Here is a 24,361-nt window from a genome sequence, read left to right on the forward strand (position 1 = left end):
AAAATTTGCCGGTTCTATAGCCACACATCAAGAAATTGTCATGGCCGCCGTTAGCATTGTGGCGATTTGTTGGAGAGATACTGGAAGGTAGTTAAAATTAGAAGGTTGATACACTGGATTTAGAAATCTATAGACACAAAACCGGCTTTTTAATATCGTGATGAAACAATGTACAAGATTGGGATATGCAAACTTGAAAATATCGTAAACAGGATTATCTTGAGCTGCTATATTATGGAATTACTACATGTTTATAATATCAGAAATATACCAATAAAACATGTGAAACTATGAAACACATTTACTATCAATATTAACGATGAGAAATAATTGTAAATTACTCAGACTTACTGAATGATACCACCAATGAACAAAGTTTTAAGTTTAAGAAATTTTGAAACATCATCGGCAAAATTATTGGTCCGGCCATGGCCGTACTGGCCGTACCGGTTCCGCCGGCCCTGTATACATGATATAACTCATTTCAGTGTGCGCCGTATTTATGATATCAGATATTTCGTGAACGTTTATGATAATCTCATCTTAAACGTGTCTCTAATAGCGGAAGTGTCTACCAACCACCCCTCCTGCCGCCGCCACTTCGCCCTCCACTCCGACCTCCACTCCTGCCGCCACTTCGACCTCCACTCCTGCCGCCACTTCGGCCTCCACTCCTGCCGCCACTTCGGCCTCCGCTCCTGCCACCACGGCTGCTGCCGTGACCCGCGCGATCAGTCGCCGTCGATGACGCTTTAGAATCGGATCCACCGCCATCAGCGCCACCTGACGATTGACTTGAGGCATCTTTACTCCCGTGACCGGCTGATCCGCTTGTGGATTTACTCCCGTCGGACGAGCTACTGTGAGTTGCTGAGCCCGTTATCGCACGTTTACGTCTACTTTCGGCCAAAACGGCAGCGCCATCTATCGGTTTTTGTTCACTTTCCCCTCCGTCAATAAGCAGACTGTAACACACATGCGCAGTGAGAGCCGTCAGGCAAATTACTACCACGAAATTCCTCATCTGAAACCATTCAAATTAAATCCAGACGATAAAATAAAGCATTATTCATATTTTTGAATAAATTGAGTTTGATAACAGGACCCGGTTCCACGGTTCCGAATTAATTTTGACTCATTTTGTTAACTCGCGACTAGGGAAGAGGATCCAGTTCGACAATTCCGAGTTGATATTTTAATTAAAGCATTGGGAATAAACTAATTTCATCTCGGAGTGAACTAACATACAACTGTGTAACCGGATCCTATTTTGTTGGATTCTGTTCATGCAAAATAGGATCCAGTTCCACAGTTGCGAATGAGAATTAACTGTTAACTCACGGTAGATCGGTAAGATATAACGTTAAGTTCCAGAGGTTGTGAGGTAGAGGGGATTTAATCAACTTTTGAATTGAGCAGATCCGAATACTTTTTGTGTCAAAGACTCGACCGTTGTTGTTATCGTATATTATTGGTCTGTGAAAATCGGCCCCTAAAATAGTTAAAACTCAAAGTGAGTCTGATTTTGGTTACTTCGTGTTTTCAATGAGGACATCAAAATTAACCATTTTAGCTTGTTCACGGAAGCATGCAGAGGCCCTGATTGAGTTGTAGAAATTACAGTGGTTCCATATCGCACCCTGAACTACTGAAGAACACACTGGAATCACTGTTACAATTATTGGGTTACGCTGTTCATCGTCAACTACACTGAAACCCGCGATCATTTTGTACCAAAACAATCAGATTAAAAGTAACGTTCTTGTACATCGATGAGCAAATGGACTGCAAACAATGTCCGGATTAGACTAGATTCGAGATCAGACTAAAATCCGGATTAAGCCGATCCAGATTAAGTGGATTCGACTGTGTACTTGTCTCATATTATTATTTCTGCAAATAAATCAAATCGAATCATAAAACATTAAACATACCTTAAACAGATTGAATAAAGCTCCGTTCGGCTGATGTATATATTTCACTCGCTATCTGTAATGTTGTGTGTCTGGTCCGGACTGTATTTCACTCGCTGATCCGGAGAATGTGTTTACTACAATCAGAGTCTAATCGAGTTTATATAAGCCACTAGAACATCCCGTTTCCTTACAGGATGATTCACAGGTTTCCCCAGTTTAGGCTGCATTCCCCTCCGGACTTCCAGGAAATGTTTTGGCCGTTTTGTTGTTGTTGTTGCTTGTAACAGGAATTTCTAATGTCGAATATAGATAAGCTGTGTACATACATGCACACTGTCACGCCATAAAAGCAGTAAAATATAAATCGCACAATTACAGGATCGAAAAAGATTTTAAAACATCGAAACTACTAAAGTTTGTTTAAAACTCGAATTTTCGGTTTTATGCTAAAACCATTTTCAAGAGTAACTAAAAGTATGGCATACACAGTATATAAATCAAGCAAGAACGACACACACTATTGCACATAAAAACTAGGTGATAATGACCAGAGAGGAAATGTATAGGGTCAAACGTTTATTATGGGGGGAGAAACCAAGGTTACCATCACACCGATGGATTTACATTTTACCTACAGAAGTACTTTCAACGCTTATTAGCGGCATTACTATCACGTCATATATCGACTTGCGAAATACTCCCTTGTTCGGTAAAACGTTCGCTGATTGGTCCATTTAACATGAATTACCGCAGAAGTCTAATGTCGTTTGTTACAAGCACTGTGATCGGCCCGACCTTATTCTGGTCCACTGGTAATGACTCCAACGACTCGTGAGGTCAAAGGGTTTGGGACCAGCTTTAGCGTAATGGGTTCGAATCCCTTGACAGGTGAAGATCTAGGATTTTCCAGGATTTCCAGGATTTCCCAGGAGGGGGTTCATGAAAAATGTTTATGTTAAACTGCTGACTAAAATCTCTAATGATAGGGGCCTATACGGCATATTGTTTGGCCAAACATAAGATAATATGGTACCGATTATCTGGTACTGTCCGCCCACTTTGTCTTGAGTACAACCTTCAAGAAAACGATTGAAATTTTTTTGGTAGCTGAGAGGGGGGGGGGGGGTTCACGACCCCTGAAACCACCGTCTGGATCCGCGCCTGTTGCATTAGATGTTTTGTATTATCGTCAATCGAGTTCCAACCACTGTATATATGTCAAAGAAAAACGAAAAATACACAAATTGGTATTTATGATTAGATTAGATTAGATTAAACATTTACTTCATGACTATGAAAGTATAAGGAGTTTCATACAAGAAACATGTATATATAACAAAATATCAATATATACAATAAGAAATAAATAGATAGTATCGCAGTTATTCAAAGGAATCAATAATTATGTGTTTTTCATTTACAATAGATAGGCTGTAAAGAGAATCAATTAATATATGTATGCAAAGTCCTCGACCAGATCGCCATCTACCGGAATTCACTGGGTTTTGTGGCATATAGTAAACAACGCGACTTCATCGATGCAATAGAAAACCTTTATCTACTGGAATGATATTTGCTAATTATGATAATGATCTTTATCTAAATTGTTTGCTGGTCATCCCCCAGAATATTTTGAAAGACCGGTCTCTTTTTCACCCATTCTGACCGATTTTAGACACGGTTTGATCATATTAGGCCCTACGTATATTCATTCAAAGTGTACCTTGTTATTTGAAAAACTGAAAATGAATTATACGAAGGAATGGATGTTGATTACTTTCACGACTAAATGTAATCAAAGTTTGTATACATGTGATCTAATCCGTTTGAATGACAAGTAAATACTCTTCACTCCACTGAACTACTCCAGTCACTCCACTAGATGCTCCAACTACTACGTTTTCATGGGCTTTCGGTTCGATTCAATTTTCCATATATTGTACTGTATGAAATAGATGCATTTTGCCATAATGATCTGCTTTAGTGTTTGTTGAGGCACCCGCTCAGACACGAAACCTCGTGACAAGTACCACTTCGAACCACAAGTGGAATCGTTGGAAATATCGTAACGAAAAATCTAACAAAAATATCGCAAAGTCTCTAAACTGACTCAAAAAATTTTGGAAGTAACTCATGGAAAATCAACAAAATTAAATTTCACGTCGCCGCTTCATATAGTTCGGATAAAGTCGGATAGGCGGCGCTGTAACCGTGAGTCACTAAAACGAGGTACTGTCTGTGTGTTTACTACAAACGTCAAAGCGGCTGCATCTGTACAATAACGCACGGTACGGCTGATTCTGATTGGATACGTACAGATTGACTATAAGAGGGCGCTGCTATCTGCTAGCGATGTAACCGGTCGGATGTTGGACGATCATTGTCGCGTGGGTTTAAATAGTTTAGGATAAAGTATCAACACTTCATCAGTTGTGGAGGAGTCAGTCTCGCGCAGGAAAGACGGAGAGATGTTACTGCTCTGAGTCTACTATGAAGTCATCAGAGTTTTTAGTGAACGCAATAGGGTTGGTATGCACCCTTGTGGTACCCTACACCGTTCAGGACCTACACGCGCCCTGCTATCACTGCGAATTCTTCAATTATGGGATGCAAAAAGATCAGCCATACAATACGAAAAAACGCCAAGAACTGGTAAGTTATCAATAGAATTACAATCTATCTTTTTTGTTAGTTTTTGATAATTTTCCTCGAACTTCACGCAATAAAATTTACCGGGTATGCCGAACTTTATTTATAGTTTCCAAGTTTTCTTGTCTTCGATATATAGGAACCCAGTTTCGTCATTGGCCAAACGTTGTCTTAAATCGTAACATCGGTATGTAATTGTGAGATTGGCAACTAAACCAAAATCAGCACAGGCTGGTCTTAAAGTCGTTTGATTAGCAATAGACCTAAATTGAGATTAGACTGGTCTGAAAGTTGTTAGGTTGACTATAGTTGTTTGAAATTGTTTGACTCGGTATAGAACCAAGAGCTTTGACTGGTTAGACGAGAAGATACACAATATCCGCGTATGATGATGACGAGAGAAAACCCACAATAACAAAGCCAAAATTGAAAAATTCTATATCAGAATGATTGTATTTGATGAGCGACGTTTTGGCTAACAACTGTTAGCCATCATCAGGCTGATATAGAATTTTTCAATTTTGGCTTTGTTATTGTGGGATTTCTCTCGTCAGCTTGGACTGGTCTTGATCGTTGTTTCATTGACAATAGAACTAAATTGGAGTTTAAACCGGTCTTAACCTCTTAGGATCGGCTATGAAACCAAAATGAGACGGTTCCTGAAACTGAACTTGACAGTCAACTCTGACCAAATTTTCTAGAACACCCCATTTTATTCCGGTGCCTCTGAGTTGTTCACTGTGATGATCAAACAAAGAACAAGCAGAGAAAGTAATTTGAGAAAGTGAATTAGTGTTGATTTACATTTTACATCGATCAGCCATTAAACGACTTAAACAATTAACGCCGCTCTGTATTTGAAGCGGCTTAATTTGAATTGAGCGTGTTTCAGTGTTATTCGTCATTTACGGTTCGAGCGTACTGAAACATTTACAAACTTTTGAATTGTGACCGTCTTTTTTAAATGAATGTCTGATAATCTTGCCGTGGTAGATGTGCAAGCGAATCGGTGAAACTCTGGAGCCTGATTTCTGTTTTGTTTCAGTACGGCAGAGCTAACGTATATATACTCTTTGTAATAAGACTCAGTTATTGCGGAACAAACGATTTTCTTCAGGGGAAAAATCGAAATCATATAAATACATATGATATACACATGTTAGATCTGTATGTTGTCTATATGTGTGGTGAATGTCAGATATACGTAATTATGATATTATCATTATTAACATTACTGGCCATTTATCAATATCTGTATCTTCGAAACGCACAGGGAACCTTCGCCTTGCTCCTAGCTCCTCGACCGTAAACATAGACTTTTAGAGTCGGTAACCAGTCTCTAGAGCCTGCAACAATGTCTCGAGCCCGTAATCTGCTTCAAAGTGTACCAGCTTCTAAAGGCCCATAATCAGCTTTTAGAGTCTGTAACTAGCTTATAGAGCCTGTAACCAGTTCCTGGAGCATGTAATCAGCTTCTGGAGTCTGTAACCAGTTTCCGGAGCCTGTAACCAGTTCCTGGAGCCTGTAACCAGTCTCTGGAGCCTGCAAGCAGTTCCTAGAGCCTGAAACCAGCTTCTAGAGCCAGTAACCAGTTTCTGGGGCCTGTAACCAGTTTCTGGGACCTGTAACCAGTTTCTCGGGCCTGTAACTAGTCTCTGGAGCCTGTAACCAGTTTCTGGAGCCTGTAACTAGTTTCCGGGAGCCCGTAACCAGTTTCTGGAGCCCGTAACCAGTCTCTGGAGCCCGTTACCAGTTTCTGGAGTCTGTAACCAGTTTCCGGGAGACTGCGTAACGAATCTTTAATAGACAATTCGCTGATATCTCATTCTCTACTCAAAAGATACAAATAGACATTTTTTTGTGTTCGCTGAAAATGTCGAGAAATCTGATTCGTGTGATTTAACAACGGACGAGTAAATCCTTTAATCCTCTAGACTAGAGCGAGAGTAACTCTATCTACATCTACTGAATAACAAGCCTAATCCAGGAATACAACATATCACTGAAGATTTACTTCAATTATTGATATAGTTTTCAGGCGCTGAAAAATGATATTATTTCATTATTGAGTCGACGACGATGACGCTGTAACGCGGGTTTTCAACATAAGTGAATAATCCCGCTATCTGTCGAAGATATAATCAATATTCAAAACATACCGATCGATAAATCCGTATCGATTATCTCCTACTCGATTGTGACATCATCAATAAATGGGTGAATGAAAATGCATAGCCGAGTTTTGATTAAAACGCGTGTGTATTTATTTCCCTTACATCAGTAAACTGTAGTACACGCGCGCGCACCGTTCAAAAATTACGTAGGCTTATTACGTATACAACCCACAACTTTCAATCTACAACTTACAACCCACAATCAACGACAGGTTATTTACTTCATTTAATATTTGTAGTGATGTTTTTGGCTCTGAACTCGATGGTGGTTTATTTAAAGCGGTTTGAATATTTGAATCATTTATTATTCAACGGTTCTGACGGTTTCATCGGTTTGAATTTCAAATTGCTGCGAACAGCAGACGGGCTCGACGTCGTCTGCGCCGTGCGTGAATTATTAACTCAGAATTGAAGCCGCCGCGGGGGGGGGGGATTTATAATCTATAATCCACGCCGATCTGGTTATTTGACTAGTTCAAATCCTCCACGACCATATTTCTCATCCGGGTCATCTATCAGCAACAACACGTGACCTGACGTCATAAAACAAACACTAATCTGGCGATGAAACGAGCACGTCTTTGGGAAATAAAGAATGTGGAATTCACGAAAACCGTGACTGTGTGCGTGTGTATGTGTGTGAGGAATCTATTGGGATTGATTCAATCGCGGCTGCTTAGAACAAATAGAGAAAATAGATCGTGAACCAGAGCCCCGGGCCGCAAATCGAGTCAATTCTATAGGAAATAACAATAGCATTTGCAAAAAGCCACTATTCCAAAATTTATGGGTGGCAACTGCCCCCGCGAAATAGGTCCCTGAATTATGATTCTTTGGATTTTAGGGGAATATGATTTCAAGCTTGATAGGCTCGGTAGCCTTGGAATGAAATGAGCTTAATGACGCTTTCATACAGAGTTTTTGAAGAATCAGTTAATATTATACAATCTACAACACTTCCTGAAGCAAGAGAGATAAAACGGGAATCGTCGAGGGAGGAAATTGATCGTCTGCCAGTTCGATTCTACACGGACCAATTAAAACACTAACAATTCATACAACAATAAATTATCTATATATCTGGAGAGGATTCACAGCATCGACCGGAAGTGCTGTGTGCGCCGTTTCACGGCTTGGAATTGATTGAGAAAAGTAACTACCGGTGTTCATTCTAGAATTGCCTCGAATTCCCCCCTATGACATCATCAAATGGCTAGGAGTTTATTTAATTTAGTGACGGACCCCTGCAATTTAAAGATGTCTGACTCCCCAAATCCCCTACGACATTTAACTTCCAATATCTTAAGAATAGACTTCCGCTTTCACAAATGACGTATCAATTCAATTTAAATCCGTGCGTTTTAATAAATGCGTTCATACCGCCATGGTAATCAATGAGGTCAAAGGGTGATTTTGTGTAGGTGCAGCCATTTTGAAAAAGTCTATAACTATTTATTATTAGTAGGACTTGATTGAATTCGATTATCAAATCGAAAGTTGTTTCAACTGAAATCGAAAAACTGCTGCGACGTCGATATTGATCTGAACAAACAAACCAGAATTATTCAAAACATCAAGTTTCAATCCTGTCGATTGTCGAATGTCGATTATCGAAAATTAAATCAATCGAATATGCGTTTACTGTATAGACGTTATCTCTAGACTGGCAGAGCACAACTGCGGAGATATTTCCGGTGGAACTTTTATTCTTTCATCATCAAGACATAACTAACAAAAACTACGAATTTGATCTTTCCCACATTCGAACAGTTCTCCGGTTCCGGTTCCACAGATCTGTATCCGGTTCCACAGTTCAGGACCCGGTTCTACAGTGCTATACCCAGATCCACAGTAAGTCATGGATCCAGTTCCACAGTTTTGTATCCAGTTCCGCAGTTCTGTATCCAGTTCCACAGTTCTGGATACAGTTCCGCAGTTTTGTATCCAGTTCCACAGTTCTGTATTCAGTTCCACAGTTCTGTGAAACATCGACGATGAACACTTTAACTGTATCAAATCTACGTTACTTACAACTGTAGAGGCCAGGAATAGTTCGTTAAGGACTTCAAATTGACTCTGGAGTCACAAATAGTCATATATGAACTAGTCGAGATGACTATGCTACCTGGTGTTACTGTTCAGCTACTAACGACGAGTGTATAGAACATTAGTATCGACCCGAACCCCAGGAGGCAGTGTATTTATCGACCCCTTCCTTCAGGGGCCCGTATATCGACTCGTTCCCCGCCAGGGGGCGTACTTCCTTTGTTCTTCAACGATTAGGTTCAGAGTAAATTTTGAAATAAATAATTTATTTCGAAAAAAAACTCAAACATTCAAATTCACCTCGGAATTATTTGAATAATATTCAGAGTTTAACTCCGGGCTTGAATTTGAATTTAAATCTAATTTTAAACAGCTTTGAAACTTTATCTCTCTCCGTTACAAACACAGGAACTTAAATTCTGAATATTCAAATAACTACGCTTCTGGCCCAGGAGTAAAACATGAACCAGGAAGGAGTAAATCACGAACCAGGAGTAAAACATGAAGCAGGAGTAAAAGATGAACCGGGAGTACACCATGAATCTGGAGTAAAACATGAACCAGTAGTATCTCTATCTGTGAGATTGTTTTATAGTGTCTGAGCCGGACAGAGATGTAGCTGTGATTTAAACCGGTCTAGCTGCCCCTGACAACCCGTCATCATCTCCCGGTAAAATTATATACATATATATATGAATGTATTATACAGACCCGGATGTCGTACATTGTACTTACTCATAAAATATATGCCATCAGTCAGTGACCTTCACCTTGGCGACAGTAGACAGTGTTAAATGATCACATATCGGTCACTTGATTCTCTCCGGAGAAGAGAGAGTGAGAGGAGTGAGACGATGAGAGGGAAAGACAGTTTATCAATAGTGACTCCCTACTTGTCTTCATTGTGTTTCGCTTAAATCTTACATTCGATGAAAATTAGAACAAAATGTGAAAATTCATCGAGATTGTGCCATCTTAATTACACAGATTCGTTCAGGAATTTTGAATCGAGGGCTAAATTCTGATTGTTGATTTTTCTGATTCATGTATGAAATTCGTATTTCATTTGCCGTGAAAGAAAACTCTACATTCATCACTGAGTAGTGCAACTAAATCCAATGATTTTAACGGTTCGATTTCGACGGTTCTAACGGTTTTGTTTTGATGACGGAAAAGCCTAAAATCGAAATTTACGAGAATGAAATTTCACGATAAGACACAGTGAGCGCGAAAAAGTAGAAACAGTGGGTACAAAGCAATAAAATCAGATCATGAAGCGGTATTGAAACGAGCCGTGACAACCTGTACAGAATCCACAGAGAAATTAGGGATATCCATTTAAATTAAAGCGCAACGACCCTCTTTAAATCAACAATTATTTCAAAACGGCTCATCCTTTATCCTAAATGTATTCAAATAATTAGTTTGTAATTAAATACTTGGTTTGTAATTAGCTTAGAATTTAGCACTTGTAATTTTGTAACTTATGTTGTATATAAACCTGTAGTTTAATCATTTGATTCACTTGTATTTCACCTGATGAGGGGATATGATCCCGAAAACGTTCGTGTTAATAAACTGTATTTACTCATTAGAAAATGAGGTTTTTAATGTTATCGCTTCTATGGTTATTCGGATATCCATTTAAAATCTGTAAAATCTGGATCTATGTGAAATTTACTGGTCTCAAGAGCGCTGAACTATCTATTCCATACTAGGTAAGTGCGGGAAGGAAGAGAGGGTGAGAACTTGGGGAGAGAAAGGAGAGGTAGAGGGAGAGAAGAGAGGGAGAGCCGGTGAGAGAGTATCAGAGAAAGATGAGAAGGGAGCGGAGAGAAGAGAGATCAGAGCTATATAGAGAGAGGGTGAGAGAGGGTGATGTAGAGAGAGGTGAGAGGATGAGAGAGGGGAGATAGGGTGAAATAGGTCACAGGTAGAAAGAGGTAGATAGAGGAGAGAGTTTAAGGAGGTAGGAAGACGCGAGAGGGGTGAGACGGAAAGAACAGAAAGACGAGAGGAGGAACAAAATGCGTTCTGTCTTCAATAGGAGAAAAGAACAAACTGCGCTGTCGGTTTTGTGTATTAAGTGCTGCGTGAATAAAGCGGTGCGCTGAGAGTATCGACACTCGAGTGTTGAGATGTCGAAACGATGCTTGTAATTTGTGTAAACCATCGGGATGAAAAAAAATAACCGCAACTTCAGTCAGATTAACACGCAAACACTTAGAGATAGGAGTGAGACGGAGTGATAAGAGCGAGAGTCAGAGAGAGAGAGAGGGAGAGGGAGAGGGAGAGGGAGAGGGAAAGGGAGAGGGAGAGGGAGAGGGGGAGGGGAGGGAGGGAGGGAGGGAGGGAGAGAGGGAGAGAGGGAGAGAGAGAAAGGGAGGGAGAGAGAAAGGTAGGGAGCGCAGAGGAGGCAGAGAGGGAGAGAGAGAAAGGGAGGGAGAGAGAAAGGGAGGGGAGGAGAGGTGAGAAGAAGAAGGAATGGGAGGGAGCACAGAGGAGGATGAGAGGGAGAATGTTATGTTGATCTACTTTCTCTTTGTTCTGCGGTACCAAATATCGAGTGGATTAAACCCTTAAAGGACAAACGATTGAATCCGATTCAAACAGCTTTTATTTCACCCAAAACACGCACATTATGGCGTCAATGATCCCTCTACAAGAACCACGAGACTCCTACGTCGCACAATCTGGAGAGACGGAGTGATAGGAGATAGACGGAGAAGGAGCGACAAATTTAGGTAGAAGGGAGGGCTGGAAAGACGGAGTGAGTGGAGAAAACACTTAAACGATTTATCATTAAATTTCTGATTTATCTTCGTAAACTTCAAAACTTCAACTTTTAAAATCATATGTTTGCTTTAGCGAAACAGTAGATAATGCAGGCCTACTCTCGAAATTAAATAATAATCACGCGGCTCTGCCATTAATTCGGGATTTATCGACCAGTTAGCGAAGCGTAAACAAACTCCGGGATTAAAAACCTGTACTGATTTTTGATTGAAACTCTTCCGTTACTTTCTGTCGGGGGAGGGGGAGGGGGGGGGGTGATTCCGGATGGATACCGTATGGTCTGTGGCGGTGTAATCTAATTAACCAATCAGCGTGCGTAATCAGCGATCGCGTGACTGGTCACGTGAGAGTAACTCGTTGATTTATTGGAGATATAGGTGGGCAATAACGTAATTAAATCTTGTGAGTGGCGTGGAGGGGGGTTTAGAGGGGCGTTTGAGGGGTAATAAATCTTGCCCTAAAGAGATTTTCATAAAAACTTCCCGACGCCAAAACCGATAATTTGACGGGTTGATTACAGTTCAGTAAACTGGGGTGGAGGGAAGGGGGGGTTAACGGTCACGAAGGCGCCCTACGCAGAACCACCCGCACACAAACACGATTAACTGCTAGACAGTAAGATTCATATAGAAGATAAAATCGATAGATATTTGCGTCGATATCGGATCTGGAGGGAGTGTTTGACTTTTCTGGTAAAGTTTCGTCCGCACATAGATATTCACTAGTATACGGAGACGGGACGCGTAGAGATAATCAGGCCGCGAGGGGACTTCTCGAGTATTCGCACAACTACCCACGACGGACTAATTATGCCTTCTGTGTCTGCCGAGTCGCTCCTACTTGACCAACAATTGTCAAAACAAATCATACTTGACTCGGTGCACAAGTCGTTCCGATGTCTTTGCCATCGACAAGCTCTGAATTCTTAAATAATGTCGGGAGACAGAAAGTGTCGCGCGAGTGACTGAGACTCGGCCGATGAAGTCGTGACTCCTCGCTGCAGCTCCCCGGGGTCAATTGAGTGGTAAATGAGCGTGGATTACTCTACTTTTTCCACTCACTGTGTAATCCTATCCACTCATCTTGATCTATTGACCTTTTCAACGATAATTATTCTCAAAATACATAACTCTGTTGCCACCGTTTTGCTACGTTACGTTATTGCTTTACCGAAATCTGGATTTACAACAATACCGTACCGTAGCAACACTGCACAAATTGTTGCCGTTGCCAGGATACGGTATTTTGACAAAGATGGATTTACAACAATAGCGACAAAGCAACAGGAACAGAGTGTATTATGGTACGGTATGATGACGGTGATGAAAGGTTTTTACTGTCAAAGAGGATACAGTAATGCCCCTCTCCTATCCGCGCTCTCCTCCCCTTCCCCTTCCCTTCCCCGCCGTGCTGTATTCTTTATGACTCGTTTTAAGTGACACTTGTTCTGTTATCTAGCCGGCGATTCAAACTAATCTCTGATTGGTCTATTCATACTTTCACTCTTGTATAGTGGTCTAGTTTTGGCCAAGCAGGCTGTTTACGTGACGGAAAAATATGAAAATGAAACTGATGACATCCACTTGCCGCAGTGGCCTTCAATAGTTCACCAGTTCACTTGCCGCAGTATCTCTTGAACAAGCAGTGGCCTCCTAGTTCTACATTTCACTTGCCACAATATATCTTGTACAAGTCACATGCCGCTCTAGCCTTCTTGTTCCCGATAGTTCACTTGCCACCTCTTGTACAAGTCACGTGCCGCAGAAGACTTCTAGTCCCCGAGTTCGCCACTGCAGAAGTCGCATGCGGCAGTAGCCTCCCCGAGATAAGTTTGTTTTCGTCGAACAAATCTCTAAAAAAATCGATTTTATTGATAAGATACTTATCGCAGCCACACCCATAACATACGTATACTATTCTATAAATACAACGACATTTTTAGTTTGACCCTTTGAAATAAGCAAAACAAGAAAATCTTCTATTATTTCCTGTTAACCCTGGTTTAGAGATCATGTAGCTGGGCCACACCCAATATGTGATATTATGATCATAGATGGAATTTTGCTCTTGAATTTCAAATCGATTCGCTTCATTTCATCATCGATTTAACGATTAGTTAAAAGGTTTTTATCTGATATTTCGTTTTAGGCGTAAATAGAAACAGGATATCTCGAATTTCGCGCAGAAATTCTGTTCTTGTGTTGTTTGTGAAATGACGCGGGGTCACATTTTATAACATTTCGAAATATCAAAATAGAGATAATAGACACAATTAATTTCGTTGTCTTCTGAGTAGAACGTGTGTCCGTATTTCAGTTGTACGATCGTGCGTGGCTACTGGGTTTTACTGGCGTTTTGTATCGATATTTCACTCCCGGCGTAACACTGCGTAGGTTTTTACTCAGGGTATATCAGCGGAGACGCGTTGTGGTATCGGTCAATAGGAAATAGTTAAAGCACCGCGCTCTGTAAGCGCTAACAGTTAGAAACGCGTCAATAATGTTCGCAACATAATTGCTGCTTATTCTGAAACTCGTGGAATTCGCCTCCAGCGTTTAAGACTGCCCTGTTCCGGCCTGGATCCTGGGGCCAGTTGCACAGTCGTGACTTCCGTTCAAATCGTAAGACTGGTCCTGAGCTGTTAGATTGGCTATAGAAGTAATTAGTTGGTCTGAGACTGGTCTCAAGTCTAAGCCATCACTTTGCAACCGGCCCGCCTGGGTCTCGAACCTGAAATGACAGGCTTCAATATCAACAAATCCAGACATGAGGACGAGGAGTCTACCGTATTTGGGATGGGTTAGCCCTAAACTACCGACAAATATCTAATTAGTGATTGCCAATATTTGTAATTGCCGTTATTTAAGAGTTCTCAATAAATTCATTGTATTTGCATTGGTGGATTTTACTGGTAAATGTTTAATTTAAATTCAAGCTGACATGTTTCCCATAATACACCGGGCGAGAGAAAGAGAGAGGGGAGTGGGAGAGAGGGGAGAGGAGTGAGAGTGGGTAAGAGCGATGGTTGATTTGTGTGTTACGGCAGTTTAGTGTAAATATTAATGGAGACAATATTGAATTTCTATGCGTTTTGTTCCACTCGAGTTGTTCACAATTTTAATTACAAGCGCCCTCCTTCCCTCTTCCCTCCCTCCCTCCCTCCCTGCACGTGAATATCGACCCACACACACTGTTACCAGTGACTCGCTGCATCAATCGCTGTTGGAAAACAAATAATTCGTAATTGTTTCGTCGCAATGGAATAACGAAATTTAGAAAATAAGACAACTAATGGAATGGGATATACAGCACCACCAGATGGCGCAACAAAACACTGGGTCATTCGTACTAAAAATCAGTTCAGTTTCAATGAAATTTGAACTTTTTAGGCTTCCAAATCTGAAGATTATCAAACAAGTCATTGAATAGATATAACATCCGCTTTCTCACTTAGGTAGGTCATTGTACAGATTTAACACAAAATTGATTTACCAATGAGAAAAGCGACCCAGCGCCACTAGCGATCCTAGCGGATTATCGTTGAATCCTCGCTTCCCTCAGTAGCGTTTTATATTCAGATCGTTAAATTCCGTCAAACATCGGGAATTTCCGATCAATCCTCTTGCAAATACCCGTTTGTGAATAGTTACCCGGATGTGTAGTTCTCGTCAGGCCTGATGACGGGTTGCAGACCATTAATAGACGGAATATAATCACACTACCCTCAACAACCCCTTAGTCTCTGCCCCGTCTGTGTTCCTGAGACAGTTAACCGCGAAATAATTCTTACAAATTACCGTCTATCCAAAGAACATATCTACTTTGATCTGCGCGCGCAGACTCGGCGTATAGCCAATAATCAACTATACGAGTGGTATATGTCTGGAGATCTCAACCGTGAAATACCAAACTGATGTTGGATATATCTAATAAACCCTTATCGCATGATACGAACGGTCTTTCTTTTATCGAACATTTTCTCATCTCAATTTACAGCTGATATTTGGAGACAGGGAAATCCTTTAAAACTAAAGAGTGTAGATTAATGATAAGCAGGAAAGAGTCAGTTACGCTTTAACGCGGAAAATACGAGGGGCGGCGACGTGTCCAGGGTCAATGTGTTCGATGAGCTAATGTTGATTTGACTTGAAAATAGAATTATCGATCGCGGGTCTTGCAGTAAAATCTAACTGAATTCATGAACAAAAAAAATTAATCGATGATCGAGTTTATACGTTTTCCCCTTTTAACTGGATCCAGAGTCAAATATTGACAGTAGAATTTGCTGCGATAGTTTTTTTTTAACTTTCATTTATACAATATTTCTGCGCTATGTTGTTAAAACACTGCAGGTTCGGATTTCACACTTGACTGAAGAGGGTAGAGAAGGGAGCACACTCTGGTCGATAAACACGGTTCTGGTTAAACAGGCTCTCTCTGTATATACGAAACTGGATATACATACGTACAGCGTCGAACCGAACTTTCCCACCCTCAGCAGCTTCCGTCAACACACAAAAGGCTTTATAACACTTTTTTATTGGAAAATTATTCTTTATTTAACAAAAAAACTATAGGCTTCAAATAGTTTTGAAAAAGGGACCCAGTTGGACAGGGAATCGGATTACAGTTGATTATGGTTCTTGATTATCCCTGACATTGCCGTTATGTTAAGTCTAAGGGGAAATGGTGTGTTAATGCGCAGCTTCCCTAGAGAATCACCACAAGATCAGCCTAGAAAACTTGTGAAGATTCTAAGATGCATATCAGAAACGATTTTCCTAAATAAATCATCAAAATGAATTTATTACAACAGATTTTTACAGAATTTGTCATTTTCGTGACATTTTTTACAGGAGATTAATCAGAATCAACAAATTTCATCAACAAATTTCATTTGTTTTTGTAAAGGTGTCTGAACATCCGTTATTACTAATTTTGTACGTAGTTACATATAAACTACTATGTTATGCTATGCTCTGTTCTGTTCTGCTCTGCTATGCTATGCTATGCTATGCTAGGCTAGGCTAGGCTAGGCTAGGCTCTGCTAGGCTCTGCTATCCTATGCTATGCTAGGCTAGGCTAGGCTATGCTATGTTAGGCTAGGCTGGGCTCTGCTCTTCCATGCTATGTAAGGCTAGGCTAGGCTAGGCTAGGCTCTGCTCTGCTCTGCTATGCTATGCTATGCTATGCTAGGCTAGGCTAGGCTAGGCTCTGCTCTGCTCTGCTATGCTATGCTAGGCTAGGCTAGGCTAGGCTAGGCTCTGCTCTGCTATGCTATGCTATGCTATGCTATGCTAGGCTAGGCTAGGCTAGGCTAGGCTAGGCCTGTTGGCTTGTATTAACAAATTTCTATTTCAATACGTTTTTGAAGTTATTCGTTTCCCGAGCGGCGAATTCTCCTGTCGAGTTCTCATCTCGTCGCTATATGTCATCAGTTTTTTTCAGCCCGTTAGCCCTCGTCCTCGTGTCCCTAGAACGGATGACCGTGATACAGTTCCCGTTTCAGGGCCCGAGATTCTGGACCCGTAAAACAGTCACCATAATCATCGCTGCTACGATCGTTCTATTATTTTGCTTGTCTATGTATCTAACCCGAGGTGAAACGTACATGTTTAAAATTGGTTGTGTCATTAGTAATACTGGTTACCCACTAGTCGCTACAATTCTGACATTCGTTTTCAGCGCCTTTCTACCGACGTTCGTTATATCGCGTTCGACTCTATTCATTCTAATTTCGCTATTCCGCAGAACAAAATCTTCATCAACCTCCGCGGCGTCGGTACAAGTATCTATGATGGTAACCGCCAACTGTCCAACTATATGGTGATATTATGGGCTAGGCCTGATTTCGCTTTCGAAGTTACTCATAGCTTGAATCTTTGGAATTTTTGTGTGAATTTCTACCTGTATGTTCTGACGGGGAAAGATATTCGACGAACATTGAAAAACATATGTTCTTTTAAAAATGTTCTTTTGAAAATTACTTAATGTCGCGCAACTGTGGCGGTAACTAGATCCAGAACTGTGGAACTAGGTCCAGAACTGTGGAACTAGGTCCAGAACTGTGGAAATGGGTCCGGGAATGTTGAACTAGTTCTAGAAATGTGCAATTCGTTCAAGAACTGTAAAAATGGGTTCAAACTGTAGAAATAACTGGGTCATGGTGGAACTGGGTTCAAAACTGTAAAACTGGATACAGAACGGTGGAACTGGATACAGAACGGTGGAACTGGGATCAGAACGGTGGAACTGGGCCCTGAACTATGGAACTAGGTCTAGAAAGGTGCAATTCGGTAAAGAACTGTGGAACTAGTTTCGAAACTGTGGAAATAACTGTGCGTCATGGTGGAACTGGGTCCAGAACCACTGTGGAACTAAATCCAGAATTATGTAGTTGTGTATTCTAGTAGGTCAGAGACGATGCCTCGGATGTTTTCGGTAGCGATCAGTATTTTACTGTGATCGCTGCGGGGTATGAGAAGCCGGCAGCAGACGACAGTTTGATTGATAATTAAAGTATACACACACGGCTCTCACAGTACTTGTTACATGTCGCTCATTGATCCTCTTAACTTCACACAGCAGACGAGACTCCCGTTTTATCTCGTTTCATCTCGCGTGAACTTAAAATCTTAAAACAACGTTACAACGTTGCATGCACGCGAGATGCGATTGACGTCATAGCATTTCCGGTTTAGTGGCAGATGATGTCTTGAGTAGCTCGTGTTTGGAATTATCTTTCTCGCGTGGCTCCGAGAGGTGGGCTCCTCTAGAGGTTGGCTTCCATATCTCACCTCATCTCATCCCTCTACTTCTCCATTGCCCCATTCTCTTCCCTCTCCCACTCTCTCCTCTCTTTTTCCTCCCCACCCTCTCCTCTCCCTCTTTCCCCCCTCTCCTCGCCTCTTCCTCTCGCTCTCCTCTCCCTCTCTCTCCCCCCTCTTATCCACTCTTCTCTCCCACTCTATCCTCTCTCCACTCTCCCTCCCCCTCCATTTTCTTTCCCTCTCATCTCTCCTCTCCCTCTCTCTCTCCCCTATCTCTTCTTTCCCTCTCTTCTCTCCTCTTAGTCGCTCTCTCCTCATTCTCCTCTCTTTCTCCAACCCTTTCTCCCTCTCAACTCTCACCCTCTCTTCTCCTCTCCGCTCAGCTACCACTGAGTGAGCGATGAAGCCGACTGATTCAGTGTTTGTAGTCTGTGCGCACGCTGTTGAGCCCTGAAGGAGAGACAGAAAATTAGATTGCGTAAAATAGGATGACGACACAATGTTAGCTACAATCGGCGCTCAGTCAGTCGATCGCTACAATTGAGTGAATTGATGAATGTGATTGGATTGTGTTATGACGAATCATCCACTCATAGCCACTCACAGGCTCGGCGGTCATTTACCAGTCACCGTACCTCACCTGCTACTGCCTACTACTAGACCTCACCTGCTGATAGTCTTACACATTAGGCCACGGTCGTTCCCACCGGGAAACAATTTCAGACATGTCGCCTCTCCATCACGTGCCACAGTCGGATTTGACCTTCAGACAGACAGAATATATAGAGTATCATATTTGAAGAACTAGATTATCCCCGGGGTTCGAATTTAATCCGCTTCAGTTACTGGGGGTAACAGTTTATACTATATATAATATACAGATTAATGTGACGTCATCGGCATGTGTGATTAAAATCCGATAATCCAATAATCCGATAATCTATGACGGGAATTGATAAATGGTTTATATGTGTTTATGAAAGTGATAAGTCATATATAGTAGCTCCGGACCGCACTGTGAGTGGAATGTTACCCCGGACGGCCGCACCTCCGTGAGCGGAGAATGCAACCACCACATTATTGGTGTAACGGAAAATTGCCAATAAACTCTATACAAACCACGATTGGAGACATGTCAAATTTATTGTACATATTTTGACGGATGAATTTGTATTTCAATGTGTACGCGCCGCAGGGGGGCTGATGGGGAGCTGCAGTGAGAGGTTTTTAATATCATTCCGATCTCATGTTCAATATACAGACTGTCACAATCTGTTTCATATTCGTTCCATTAATAACTGATCAAAAACATGAATTTCACTCACAAATATATCGAATACTAGAGCTACTGATTCGAGTTGTTGAGTTGAGAAAGGTCGACGCCAAACAACTTGATTCCGATCTTGAGTACGGCAGAGAAGAGAGGAAGACTTGGGCAGTAAAATTACCCTCCCAGCTCATTGAAAGAGGTCCGCCCAGATGCCGGCCTTAAAGAAAATCTGAGCAAGATTCAATCGTTGGTAACATTTTTCTAGAATATGCACATGCTTACAAACCTATTAGATGTGAGGCCAAATTGTAGGGGAAAAATGAACGTTGCTTCTCCACTGTCTGGAAAATTGACCCCCCCCCAAGACATGGCCGGCTGCGGGCCTGTAACCGCTGCTATTCACTACGGGGCAAGAAGCCCTTAACGAAGGAAGCACCCTTAGAAAATCTGATCAATATTGACCAAATGTTATCCGTCGCGATGCGATCAGATGCAATCAGAGTCTAGTGTAATATTGGAAGAGTCAAATAAAACAGTTTTTTGCTAGAGGAATCTTTTCTGTGGTAGAATAAACAGTAATGTAGCGCGGTGGTGGTCGCGGAGGCTGTGTCGATGTTTGTCTTACTGTATAGTGGAGTAAACAGACTGTCTGTAGATTGAATGTGCGTTTTGATTGCTACGAGTCCTTCATCAGACAATATCTGTAAGGAATCTGTGGGACAGAGAGGAGAGAGAGAGAGAAGAGAGAGAGAGAGAGAGAGAGAGAGAGGGAGGGAGGGAGGGAGGGAGGGAGGGAGGGAGGGAGGGAGGGAGGGAGGGAGGGAGGGAGAGAGAGAGAGAGAGAGAGAGAGAGAGAGAGAGAGAGAGAGAGAGAGAGAGAGAGAGAGAGAGAGGAGAGAAGGGTGTATGAGAGAGGAGAGAAGGGGAGAGCGGAGAGAGAGGGGGTGATATAGAAGCTAGAGGCAGACAAAGAAGGTATTGATTTACTCAGATGATCTCTCCCTGGCTCTCCTCTCTCCTCAACTCTCTCTTCCCCTCTCTCTTCATCTTACTGATCGATTCGATTGATCGATTTGATTGATTGATTGATTGATTGTCAGTGTCCAGTCAGTCAGTTATAATAGCGTCATTTATTTATTTGCGTCTTGTTTGTGCAGTAGACGGATGAGAGTTATTTGATTCGTGGCGATCAAAGATCAGAATATCAGTATTTTTCTAGTGGTCTCCGCGGACGCTGATTAATAATGATCGTTTTCCTATAGATCGTGACAACAGCATCTCGCAGGATCAGCAGTACCACTTGATACAGCAACTCAGGAAAATTTCAATTAGACAATGAAAAAATAGCAGATAAACATTGATAAAACATTTCTAGATTTTATATAGGTACTCCTTAGTTTGTATACAAGTGCCCCTTAGTTCGTATACAAGTGCCCCCTAGTTTGTTTATAAGTGCCCCCTTGCTTGTATATTGATACCCCCTAATTTGTTTAAAATACCCCGTAGCTTGTATTTAGGTACCCCCTAGTTTGTATATAAGTATCCCCTAGTCTGTAGCCTATAAGTGCCCCTTGTTTGTATGTTGATACGCCCTAATTTGCTTAAAATACCCCTTACTTTGTATTTAGATACCCCGTTGGTATGTAAGTATATAAGTATGCCCTAGTTTGTAAATAAGTGCCCCCTTGCCTGCCTTAATTCATTCAAGATACCCCTTAGTTTGTATATATGTACCCCCTAGTTTGTATATGTTCCCCCTACTTAGTATTCGAGTACCCCCAAGTTTGCATGATAGTACCCCAAGTTTGTATATAAGAACCCCCCCCCCCCCTAGTTCATATATAAGTATCCCCTATGTACCACTTATTTTGTGTTTAAGTACCCCAATCGTATATGAAAATACCCCTTAGTTTGTATATAAGTACCCCCTTGTTTATATTTTTAGTACCCTCTGGTGTGAATATAAGTGCCTCCAGGATTAGTATAGTAAAGTGTTCGGGTGTATTGATGATTTTCCTTTAGAGAATATAAATGTTTTATTGATTGCGATAAAAGAAAATACAGACAATCTACAGCTTTTGAAATCATCTTATTCATATTGAAAAAAATGGAATTAATTTTCCCCGTAATTCGGCTACAAAACTAAACATCAAGATATTCCACCGCAACGAAATTCATAATTAGAAAAAGTGAATGAATGAATAGATTTATTTTCACTTCAATCAAATAACAATTATTACAAAGATTACGTTAGTAGATCGGAAGTGAAGGACACGCCTAAAGGCTGTACAGGAGGAGTGCCCTACAATGAGATGACTTTTAGTAACATATATTATTGATTATGATAATGATAATTATAATGAAAACAAATGTTATTGGAATGTTCTGATTTTAGTTATCATAATTATCATTATCATAATCAAAATAATAATATTAACAAATGGAAAAAAGAATAAGGACAAGGAATGTGGCTCTTTTGAGTACCAAACAAACACAACACGCACACTTACCCCAACCCCTCATCTCCCCGAGGTTTAGAGAGAAAGAGAGAGAAAAAGAGTTCCAGATACTTCATATTCTATTGCTGTTAAAATTGTTTACCAACTACTTAGTTTCCAAGACAACAGCGCCGCGCTATCGTCTCGGGTAATAGTGAAAACAAACTACTTTAAACCAAGACGCCGTCGCTAGAATATTTAAAGAATCTTAATTAGTTCGGGATTTAAAAAAAAACGGCGTCACATTTATATCAATTTGCGGTGGTACTATCAGAGCTCGGTCGTAGTTCGGTCTAGCGCTGGGAAACACTCGTCGAAGCTGTGGGGAATAATACAGAAATGAAATCGCTAACGTTTTGAGCGGAGAGGCAATCAAAACCATTCGGCTCGGAACGAAATATCTGAAATTGTAAATTCGGAATGTTTTTGAGATTCGTGATGTGTTTTTTTTTTGTTTAAAATTGAGAAGGGGAGTCAGCGAGCGCGTATTCGATTGCACTGACTGTGGTTATCTCGGACAAGTGCCAATATCCGTCTGGTTTGAAGTGTGTTTTTCATTAATTGCAAAGGCTTTAATAAAAACGTCAACCAAACAAAGGCTTTCCCTCTTCTCGTTCTTGTTCTCTCTCTACTCTTACTCTCGCTCCTCTCTCTCTCCTCTTACTCTCGCTCCTCTCTATCCACTTACTCTGTCTCTCCTCTTACCCTCTCTCTCTCACTCTCTATATCTCGCTTTCATTTAATAAGCAACTGCAACGGTTTACACGTCCCATGATAAATGTAATACAATAATTCTCACCTTTAATAAGTGATCAGTAAAGGAGCAGAATTAAAGAAACTTTCTCTCCCCGCCCTTCTCTGTCTGTCCCCTCTCTTCTCTCTCCACCCCTCTCCATTAAAATGACTATTCCATTCACAATTCGAAAACAAAGAAAAAGAAAATTCTAAACTTGTGAATTATAAGAATCAAAATATGGAAAGCCTGATCCTAGCAGGACTTGAAGCTGCGACCTACAGCCGAGCATGCTGACTAGTAGATCACACATCAGAAGTGATTGATCGTGTTTGATCGATTAGTTTTTCTGGTTAGTCTGTTGACCGTTAATTGACCAGTCAGGTGTGGTAACTGATGAACAGTCAGTTGTGGTGACTGATGACCAATCGTGTAGTGACGGGTGACTCGTGTGGTAACAGGTGACGAGTCAGCTGTGGTGACTGGTAACTGGCCGGGCGTGGTGACTGATGACCAATCGTGTAGTGACGGGTGACTCGTGTGGTAACAGGTGACGAGTCAGCTGTGGTGACTGGTAACTGGCCGGGCGTGGTGACTGGTGACCAGTTAGATCTAGTGTTCGATAACCATTCAGGTGTGGTGACTGGTGACTGGTGACTAGTCAGGTGTGCCGACCGGTGGCCAGTCAGGTGTGGTGACTCATGCTTAATACCTCTCTTTCTTCTCTCATCTCCCCCATCAGTCAGTCAGTCAGATAGATGGCTAACTCGTGATAAGACTGATGAAACTATGTAATGTGTGTCTATCGGAGCCGATATTAATCACACCTCTGTGTATTTGACTGTTTGATACTGATAAACATTGATACAACATCCTCACCCGCCGCCGCCTGTACCACCAGACACCAGATCTATTTCTAGCTACTTTTTGTTATTCCACAATCAAATCGGTCATTGACAGATAGGAAAAATGTTTCATCATGTAGGGTCCGACAACAACTTCACTCGACAAAAATTCGAAACAGGTCCAACATCTCGTAGGTCCATCCATCCTCTCTTAACGAGGAATCGAACCTATGATGCTTGGAATGATTAGTTCGAATTGAAAGCCACTTACCGCCGTTAATCTGCACTGATCGACTGAGAATCTATTGAATTATAGCGAAACTGTATGTGAAAGCACAGATTCAATGAATCATCATTAAACATCTCAAATACAATTGAGATTGAGATCTCGCGAATATTGTGAGATTTGAATACGCAGTATGTGGAATGTGAGGTTTGCGAGAGCGTCCTTGAATAGAAGCTAATCAGTGAATAATCGACTTCGTTACAAACACCGCATTGAACTGGAGATCGCTTCAATAATTAATGCGCGATCATTATACGCTTATTAGACGGGTTACGTGTACCCGCTGGTGCATCCCCGCCTGCCAGAGATTACTTCCGATCACTGGCTTCAGCCTCGCATTGACCGTAGTAGTCCATATGTCCATATTCCTCGCCCGCC

The 24,361-nt window shown here is 41.4% G+C and overlaps 2 protein-coding genes across 2 annotated transcripts in view; one reads left to right on the forward strand and one right to left on the reverse strand.

Annotated features, from left to right (window-relative positions):
* Positions 1-84: 84 nt before the first annotated feature.
* LOC141908859 (uncharacterized) lies at positions 85-2,093 on the reverse strand. The gene is made up of 2 exons (XM_074799092.1): positions 1,935-2,093; positions 85-1,024 (listed from the first exon to the last, which is right to left on the reverse strand). Exon 2 carries the CDS (start codon positions 1,022-1,024, stop codon positions 572-574), a length of 453 nt encoding a protein of 150 aa, XP_074655193.1. The 5' UTR covers positions 1,935-2,093; the 3' UTR covers positions 85-571.
* A 2,268-nt stretch (positions 2,094-4,361) lies between these two features.
* Positions 4,362-24,361, forward strand: part of LOC141908773 (CCN family member 2-like) — a 47,861-nt gene continuing 27,861 nt past the window's right edge. The window contains exon 1 of the mRNA XM_074798968.1: positions 4,362-4,568. Within this exon, the coding sequence (XP_074655069.1) occupies positions 4,407-4,568 (162 nt within the window). The 5' untranslated portion in view covers positions 4,362-4,406. The remainder of the gene's footprint in view (positions 4,569-24,361) is intronic.

This window comes from Tubulanus polymorphus, chromosome 7, assembly GCF_964204645.1.
Source record: "Tubulanus polymorphus chromosome 7, tnTubPoly1.2, whole genome shotgun sequence".
Classification (NCBI taxonomy): domain Eukaryota; kingdom Metazoa; phylum Nemertea; class Palaeonemertea; order Tubulaniformes; family Tubulanidae; genus Tubulanus; species Tubulanus polymorphus.